The 9,286-nt window shown below is 52.2% G+C and overlaps 1 protein-coding gene and 1 long non-coding RNA gene across 4 annotated transcripts; one reads left to right on the top strand and one right to left on the bottom strand.

Annotated features, from left to right (window-relative positions):
• Positions 1-244: 244 nt before the first annotated feature.
• Atp6v0e2 (ATPase H+ transporting V0 subunit e2) lies at positions 245-4,409 on the bottom strand. The gene is made up of 4 exons (XM_085683980.2): positions 4,187-4,409; positions 2,664-2,711; positions 1,977-2,103; positions 245-1,537 (listed from the first exon to the last, which is right to left on the bottom strand). The coding sequence occupies exons 1-3, from the start codon at positions 4,288-4,290 to the stop codon at positions 2,010-2,012; spliced, it is 246 nt and encodes an 81-aa protein (XP_085540106.1). The 5' UTR covers positions 4,291-4,409; the 3' UTR covers positions 245-1,537; positions 1,977-2,009.
• LOC148117914 (uncharacterized) lies at positions 3,924-8,264 on the top strand. Of its 3 annotated transcripts, none has more exons than XR_015736693.1 (4): positions 3,924-4,073; positions 4,594-4,715; positions 6,465-6,684; positions 7,649-8,264. It is a non-coding gene; the product is annotated as an uncharacterized LOC148117914 (long non-coding RNA). The 3 variants fall into 3 exon arrangements; XR_015736692.1 differs by lacking the exon at positions 3,924-4,073 and adding an exon at positions 4,230-4,370 and having other exon boundaries at positions 6,465-6,571; XR_015736691.1 differs by lacking the exon at positions 3,924-4,073 and adding an exon at positions 4,230-4,370.
• Positions 8,265-9,286: the final 1,022 nt, after the last annotated feature.

The following is a 9,286-nucleotide window of genomic DNA, read 5'->3' as shown; positions in this document are numbered from 1 at the left end:
GTCTTTGTCCTACTGGGCAGACACTGAGCTAAGCGTAGGATAATCAGTAGACCCAGCCTCTCCTCTAGATCTCAAAAAAGTGTGAGGGTCCTCTGCATCCAAGTCCCAGAAGTGCTGTCCCTTTTCCTGTCCCCGGAACCACCAGTAAACAAACAGAAAACATCTGAGTAGAAGGGACAAAAGGAGACAAACAGAATACATGGCAGCTGGCAAAGTGAGCAGAGGCCAGAATTTGGCTACTAAGTCACAGTCTTGCATCACCACTGTTTATTAGACAGGAATCAGCTTTTCAACCCACGTCATGCTCACCAGGCCCCACCCCATAGGAAGGCTTCAGGGGTTAGGGTGGGAAGGGAGAAGTTGCTCATGGAGGCCCCAACCTAAGCTCTGGGCAACCAGCAGGCCCAGTGCCCAGGAATCCGAGCTATAGAGTATTCTACTGCCACTCCCAAAATGGCCCCTACAAGGGGAGGAAGCCCAAATAAATAGTCAATAAATAATGAAGGCTGCTTTTTCTTCCCCCTGGGAACTCAGACAGCCACTGGCTGGGAACCAGCGACTGTGCAGGGCTTCTGTCCTAGCTCTGGGGACTCAGGCAAGAATGTAAAATCCAAAGTCCCCTGGGGTGACCCCTCCCCCTGTGGTCTGTATCCTCTGTCTTTCACTGTGCCTGGCACAGAGCCATATGAGCTTGCAGACAGAGGGTCTCAGAAGCCAGGGAGGCACAGTGCCTATAGTAGCCCATAAACATTTACCTTCTTGTCTGTCCCCCAATCCTAACTCCAGATCCTTTCAATGCTTCTGGGACCAGCACTGGGATCTGCTCCACCACAACCCAATGAAGCGTAGCCTCCTGGGATGGCTGCACCCCAACTGAGCAGTTCTGGGGAGTGGGTGAGCTTATCTACAGACAGAGAGGAAAGTGACTAGAACATTCCAAAGACACCACCTCCCTCCCATGTGGAGTACTTCACTGCTACAAAAGACTAAATTTTCTACCTTGACCCAAAGCGCAGGATGGGGATTTGGTGTGACTGTTTAAGATACCAACACCTCCATGGTGTCACACCCAGAAGTGTTTGAAACCTAAAGAATAACCCACACCAGAGCCGAAGAAGGCCTGTGAAGCCGATCCCATATTTCATAAGGTGGCAAGTTTGGAAGATCCTGGGCCACAAGTCTCTTCTCCACAAAGACATATGTCCTTTCTGGGACTGGGCTGAGTCCTGGCTTCTGCTCTCAGGCTGAAAACAGACCCCAGAATGTCCAGACTCTTAGCCAGGATCTGCTTTGAAGAGAGAGAAAACTGCCAAGTGTGGGGATTTAAGCACAGGCTGGCCGCTGCTGTGGCCCTACTGAGCCAAGGCTTTCCCAAATGGAGGTCTCCTAATGGCTGGGTTGAAAACCGGGCTGGTTCTGGGGGCGTGGATCCCACAGCATTGGCACGGAGAGCACAGAAGGGTTGGCTGATGGGTGGGGCCAGTGGGAATGCAGGGTCTCCAGGGGTATCAAGGCTGGGCCATCCACAGCACGGCACCTGAAAAGCACATCACATTAAGGATCACCACCATTATCCCTTCATCTGCCCCTCTGGCTGGAAATCTCCCTCCAGCCAACTCCTTTCCCTACCTGGACCAGTTCACCCTCACCTCCCTCTGGCCAAGATGTTCTCTTATTACCCATGGCCAGCCTCACCTTACCAACTTACAGATGGGTCTCATCTACACCCCTGTCCCCCCCACCTGTGGTCTGGCAGTCTACAGCTGAGGCTGCATGTTTGCGCCTCAGGTAGAAGTTTAGCGAGGACAGGAACCGAGAACCCCAGCCTCCATCCCTCTTAGAGGCTAGCATAGCCTTTCACTTCCCGTGCTAAAGAAACTAGTTCCTGAGCCCAGAGGAAGCCCCTGTGATGGTCCTGATCCCCTTCCTTCCCACGTAGGCCCCTCAGTTCACCCTCAAATGAGTCCCCTCCGTACCTGGGGCCAGAAGCCAGCTGGTCACTCTCATGGTCACTCCCACAGGAAACGCACGTACCAGATGGTCTCATTCTTCAGCTGTGGCCCAAACAGGGGGTTCAGCTGGGCCAAGATGGCGATGAGCCAGCTGCCGAGGACAGCAGAGTGAGGAGACTGGACACAGATGGGACCCATCTCACATACCAAGGGAGAACTTGGCTCCTCTCATTTTCAAGAGCATGCAGCTAATCCAGCAGGTGGCAGGGCCTGTGTCCTGGCTGGCACAGGGAATTGGGCTTAGGATTTGTGGGTTTCGATGTGAGATGATTTGATTTTTTGTAAGTATGTAAGGTTCTGAGCTGGTCCCAAGGTGAGGGTTCCTTGGGGGCCTTTGGGAGCCACCCTAGCATTGCCACACACACCTCTGCTGCCCCCTAGTGGTTCTACATTGGCTCTAGTCCAATCACCTAGGTATTCCTTTGTATGATGCTCTGATTTCTATGTCTCTTGCTGAGTCTGTGTTTGAACGACCAGTCTGGAGGACTCTGATGCCCACACAGGAGCAGACACTATGGAGCTGGCCCAACTCATGTATCTCACAGCTCAGCTGAGGCAACACAAAGCTCATGCAACTGTGACCTAGGAGGCAGAGCCAGACAGTACTGGTGGTCACCACAGCCCCCAGCTCTTTGGGAAGGCAGTACTCACAAGAGGTAACAGCAGACAGCAGTGGCTACCAGCATGGTGATGATCACCCTGTAACAGCAGAAAGGGAAAGGCAGCCTTGGTACACTGGGGCTGAGATCCGTTCCGAGTAAGGATTACAAGATGAAGCATGAGAACGTCAAAGGCCATCTACATCCAAGGTATGTTGTAAACCACTCCCTCTCTCTCTCTTCTCTGTCAGCAAACATATCTTCACCTTAACGCTGAGGAAGGCTTTGCCCAAGCTCCCCTTGTGGCAACCCACCATAGAGTGGCCTCAGAATTCATCCAGCAACGTCAAAGAAAAGAACAGATCAGAAGATGGGGCAAGCAGCAAGGAGGCTGGGCTAGGCTATTATAAAGAAAACAGCGTTTTGTACCCACTCAGAGAAGACCAACGATAGAGGCCTCCAACACAGCTGGAGACAGATGTGCTGGACAAGAAGAAGTTTGCCAAGACTTTCGGAAGGGGTGACACTGGAGTGCCTAGAGTAAAGTTGTACAGCCCAGTTTAAATCTTTTTAAAGATGTATTTTTATTTTTACTTACATATGTGTGTGTCGGTATGTGACTATGTGAACATGTGTGCTGGTGCCCTAAAGGTCAGAGAGGGCCTCAGATCTCTGTAGATCAGAGCTGTAGTTAAGACAGTTGTGAGTCTCCCAATGTGGGTGCCAAACGTTGGTGCTCTGGAAGAGGAGGGTCTCGGCTGAGCCATCTCTCCAGCCGCCTTCCGATGTGCAGGAACAAAGGCAACGCCCATCTATACGTCCAGCTTAGGGTAAACCTAATCCAGGGCAGAGCCCAGGGACTTCAGGGTGGTGCTGAAGAGATTAGTACCCGATCCTTCCTTTAGCATTAGCAGACAGCTAAGACCACTCCTGGTTGTGCGCTGGGCAGTCAGTGCTGCGACAAAGGACCAGGGGGCAAAATACGAGGGTTGGCTGAGAGGCTAACTGGAGGAGGGACTGGTAAACGGTGCAGAAATCTGCTAGGAGCCTTCCAAAAATGAAGGGAGCTAGAATCATTCAGTATACACAATGTGCGCAGAGGGCAACCCTTACAACAGCCTTGCAAAGCAGGTATTGCCACCGTCCCTATCTTCCTCAGTGAGGAAACTGAGACCTGGTATTTTCCCAGCGTCACACTGCTGACAAGGATGGTGCATCAGTGCCCATAGGTGGCTTAACCTACTGCGCGGGTGTGCGCATGTGTGTGCGTGCGTGCGTGCGTGCGTGCGTGTGTGTGTGTGTGTGTGTGTGTGTGTGACCACATTCAAACATCCCCTGACTTCTGAGTCTACCCTTTCACCAGGTCCTCAGGCCTGTTTCCTGGTTGCCTCGGTCCAGATACAGATATGGAAGAAATGATGGACAGGTATTCCAGCGTGGTCATGAGCTGCAGGGTAGCAAGGTAAAGAGGTACCCCTGCAGGGTAGCAAGCGGGAGCCCCAGGGTAAAGAGGCCAGCCTAGCCAGGGAACAGGGGAAGGTCCGCAGGGAATCGAGGCCTGCTCCTCTTTCTTACCCGCGGTTGGGTCCTTTGGGCACGAACCAGGGCCCAGCGATGCCGATGAGGCCCCAGAACGTGGTGAAGATGATGACTGGGAGGGCAAAGGAGTGTGCTGTCATGGCTGGGTGCGCGATGCTCAGGTGGGATGCTGGGTCGAACGGCGGATTCTCCTAGCAGGTGCACGTCCTGGAAGAGAGAGGTGAGCATGCGCAACGGGATCCCAGTGGCTCAGGCCCTGGTCCAAGCGGATCTGCGCTCGCGCATCCCTGAACCCCGCCCTCTGGGAACGGGTCTGCACACCAGCTGTCACTCAGGGCCAAGGGCGGGGCTTCCGAGGAGTCCTTCCCTTGATTGGCTGAATAGGATTTGCCGCAGGTGGTTCCAGGCTTGGGCTTGCATTTTTCCTTTTTTATTCCTACCAGGACGTAGTGGGTCACGCGTTGTGTTCCGGCAGCCCCGGGTGTCCGGGGACAAGGAGACTGGATAGGAGGAGAACCGAATCGGATCAGAGGACTGCGCAGGGAATTCTACTAGGGGAGTTCAGGTAGCTAAGAGTCCACAGACTTGGCCGCCCATCTTTTACCTAATACTACATTGCCTTCAGTCGCAAGCTCGCGGGAAACATCTATCAGCTCAAAACTCAATAGTTTCTTCAGCAGAACTGGAAGGGTCCTCCTTGGGCTTTTTGGTCCCATATCTTCCATATCTCCCCTCTTTGGTGGAGAGCAATGGGATCTTTTGGTCTCCACCTTCTGTAGAGATCCTTTCTATAGAGAACAGTGGCTCCCGGAGACAACTTGGGCAGTCGGTTCTGCCGCTTGCAGCTGACCAGGACTGCATACATCCCCGGAAGCTAGTGGTTGCATAGCATGGGAAATGCCCACCCCTCCACACACATACACATATGCGCACACACTGGATGCAGACGAGAGAAGCGTCTGTCCTTGAACTTGCTTCTGCCCGTGATGTGCTCCTAGTTATCCAGAGCAGGGACAGGTCACATCCACCTTCCCCTAATTAAGATCGTTTTATTTATCTTGTCAAACTTCCTGCAAGTTGGAGGTGAAGAGGGGTGGTATACAAAGACCTCAGGTGTAAATATCTAAACTAGCTGAGGTGTCATGTGATAAGAAACAGCAGCTTGAACTTGTTTGAAAGCCTTGTTACTGCCCAGGGTGATGACACACGCCTGTAACTGCAGCAAGGTGAAGCCACTGTCTTGTCTCCCTTATCCTGTGGAGGTTTTGGGTTGACACTGGCTATTCTGGATACCGTGCTGTGATTCCTATCGAGTTGTCTTCTGACCTCCACACATGCACCAATGCGCCTCGCCTCATACAAACATAGACATCATGCACTCAAAGATAATGATTTTTTAAAAAATGTTTCCAAATCCTCTCTGGGAAGCAATAGGAAGCTGAGCCTCAGTGCCACACACCGTAAGACCTGTCACACGATACTTTGTAGATGCAGGTGGTGGTGGTAGGGCAACAATCTTGGATATCTGTCTTTTTGAGCAAGACCTTGTGATACTCAAACATACGGTCATGTGCTGCTCAGCCAAGGCAGAGGAGCTGGGGAACTTAGTGGCTGAGAGGAAGAAGGTGAAGGCAGTGGCCCATTGCTTTCTTGGTCTCTTTCTTGCTCCCCAGCAGGAAAACAAAGACCTAGATTAGAGCAGGTGTCTTTTCCACCAACTGAGCCTTTCCCACTACCCCAATCCCGAATGTGCAGAAAACTCTGGAAGCGGAGAAGTGTGACACCGTTTCATTCAGCCTCTGGCACGCCTGATGTTGCCCTAAAATAAACTTCATTCTTTGTTGTGAAGGCCTGGGGCATCTTTGGAGTCCTCTTAAATTTCCCTACTCATGTGGGTCCCATACCTTCCAATAGGGACAAGTCAGGTTTCAGGATTGATGTAGAGCCATGTGCACATGTGAGTTCAAGACCAGCTTGGCTGCTTCCCCAGTGATGTGTGCCCACTACCGCAAAGCAGAGGTGTGTGCAGATTTGATAGAAAAGATTAGCTCTGAGCAGAGGACTCAGCCTGGGCTGGAGCTTCTCCTCAGTGAGGTAAACCTTGCACCCACTCGACCTCCTATGCAGAGTGCACTGCTCCACTAAACCTTGTGGAGGCCCAGCCTCTGATCAGGCCACTGCTAGACTATCCTCCCTCTACAGTGGAGTTCAGGTGATCTATATGGAACACAGCAAGACCCAGGACACTCTCTCTCTCTCTCTCTCTCTCTCTCTCTCTCTCTCTCTCTCTCTCTTTTCCTTTTTTTTTTTCCAGGACTCTTGAGGTCAGCCACTCCCGAAGGTTCACCATCCAGGCGAGACACCATCCAGGCGAGAGCTGGAGGGGGCGCCAGGTCATTGCAGGAGCCATTTTTCAGGCAGGTGTGCAGCAGCTGGGGCCAGGGCTTCCATTTCTCTGGGAGCCATCGCCAAGCCCCTGAACACTCCGCCCATCTCCTGCAAACCTCCACTGCTGGATTTCTGTTTATCTTACTGTAAGTCCAGATAGAAAAGATAGCACAGAAGGCCTTTCGAGAAAATTCCACGGCTGGAACCTGGCTAAACAAGGCAGGTGTTTAGCCTTGTTCACAGAACTAGACAGCCAAGAGCCAACACGCTGGTGCTACTCTGTCCGTGACTCTATGACATTTTTTCACAGATCATGCTTTCTGGATTTTCTGTAGCAAGTACCCAAGCTATAGTCTAGTAGTGGCTGCAGCAGGGGGGGATTAAAGTGCAGCAGGAACACAGACTCCCTGAGCAAGGACATTTATAGACTTGTTAATTTTCTCATGTGACAAAATACCTGACAGAAGAGCAGGAGGAAAGGAGGGGAGGAAGGAGGGAGGGGGAGAGGGGGGGAGGGAGGGAGGGAAGGGGGAGGGAGGGAGAGAGAGAGGGAGGAAGGAAGAAGGAAGGGTCTATTAGGGTTCACATTTCACCAGGATGGGGAAGACACAGTGGCAGGAGCATGATGCAGCTGGTCTCTCTGCATCCATAGGTGAGAGATGAATGCTGGGGATCAGCTTGCTTTATGTTCACTTCAGCTGGGATTCCCAACCCAAGGGATGGTGCTACCCATATTGGGTGCTACCCATATTTAAGTTGGGTCTTCCACCTCAATTAAACCAATATAGACATGCCCAGAGATTTGTTTCCTAGGTAACTCTAGACCAAGCTGATAGAATTATGTATCACACTCTACAAGATGGTAATTACAGTAGGAAGCGTTAGCCCTCTGCACTCCAGAACTTTGATGGATTTTTTTGTTGTTGTTTGAATTTAAAAAAAAAAAATTTATTATGTGTCTTCCAGCAGACACTCTGCCTGCATGTCTGCTGGAAGAGCGCACCAGATCTCATTATAGATAGTTGCAAGCCACCATGTGGTCACTGGAAGAGCAAGCCAGTACTCTTAACTTCTGAGCCATCTCTCCAGCCCCAATTTTGGTGTTCTTAGCCCCATGAGGTCACGCTGGGAGTCAGGATGCTGCTGCTGCCTGAAGAGGCCTTGCTGAGATTACAGGACAAAGGGAATGCTGAAGGAAAGTGTCTGCATCACCCTGGTGAGATCCCAGCTGCACTGACTTCTCACAGAGCTTGAGAGCCATGCCAGAGAAGGGTCTGGATAATCATACAGGCAACTGATGTTGGTTAATGATTCTAGGGGTTGAAAGTCGCCAGGCCAAGCTTGACCTTGGGTTCCTTAGGATGTGGGAAAAGCTGGTCAACCTGAGCCACTGTGGTAAGAACTTCAAGAGCTACACAGACATGACACACCCCAGGAGAGAGGATCTTATGTGTTTCCATGTGGCAGTGGCCTTCCGTCTAATCCAAGGGGACCTCCGAAAGCACGGGAGGACCCTAGAAATATGGGGTATACATACCCAAAGCACAGGCAGTGTCTCCTCTCCCCCTGGCCCCGTGGAGCCTGAGTGTGGACCAGGACCACACAAAACACTAGCAAACTACTGCTGGGAGGCCTCTGTCCCCCAAATGTGGGCAGCGTTATACCTATGGCAGATGCCTAGTTCCCATGCTTAGCTGCAAACCATAAAGCACTTCTGTTGCAGTAATTCCTCGTGTGTTGTTTGAGACGCAGTCTACATGGCCCACATTGGCCTTGAACTCTCTCACCTCACACAGCCTTCCGCGTCTGTGATTACAGGCATGTGGCATCATGTCTCACTCTTTCTGTCCTACTAGGGGCTAGTCAGATGCACATCTGCACAGGGGCCTCTGGCAGCCATCTTGTTGATGGAAAAGGGCTAAAATAGGAGTGTCTTCAGGCATCCATTCTTCGGGCACCTCGGTACCTTTGGGTGCCAAGGGTGGCGAGAGTTATGGACAGAGGCAGCAATCAAAGAGCAGAGTGGAAGGCCCAGCAGCTGTATTGACACAGGGAAGTCTTCGGTGTCTGACGATTGTGTTGATCCATGGGGAGACCCGTACTGAAGAGGGCCTGCCCTGGAGCAACAGGGGCAAAGATACTAGCAGGCAGCTGCACCCTGGGTCTCCCCGACACTGGGAGAAGGCAGAGGCAGAGCAGGCCCCAGGTTTAGGCTCACCCCCTCGCCTTCCAGCATGTTCCTTGAAGAGGCTGGCAGGTGCCGCCTTCTCTGGAAGCTTTCCTGCTAAGACAATGCAAGGCTCATGCCAGCGGAGACGCCTATGGCAGTCTATCTCTAAGCTACACTCTTCCCCCTCCATGGAAGGCCACGGAGGAGTCAGTGGGCTGCCTTTCCTCACTTGTAGCTGCAGAGTTCTAGCCCAGAAACAGACACCCGCGTGTTGCTTCCAGGGGCTCGCCAGTACCACTGAGAACCACGCACATGCAGATACGGCAGGACTGAGAGTCTCCTGGCCAGGAACCTGGTGGCATCTCAGCATCTGTGCCCCTTTGTTCCATCCTGCCAGGAGGGCTAGAGGAGGCCACCTGGCCACTGAGCAGGGCTGCAGAAGGCATCCTGAAACGGTTCCCTGGGAATTCTGTTGGGTAGTGTCGTGGTTTCGGCATTGCTGGTGAAGACGGGTGATTTCCCCCTGAGAGCGAGGCTTTTGGATGAAAGCCTCTGACAGCCGTGATGTGCTGGACAAC

Source organism: Myodes glareolus, chromosome 25 (genome assembly GCF_982192425.1).
Source record: "Myodes glareolus chromosome 25, mMyoGla1.1, whole genome shotgun sequence".
Taxonomy (NCBI): domain Eukaryota; kingdom Metazoa; phylum Chordata; class Mammalia; order Rodentia; family Cricetidae; genus Myodes; species Myodes glareolus.
Note: the sequence above shows the minus strand (reverse complement) of the source record. Positions and strands in the feature narration are given on the sequence as shown.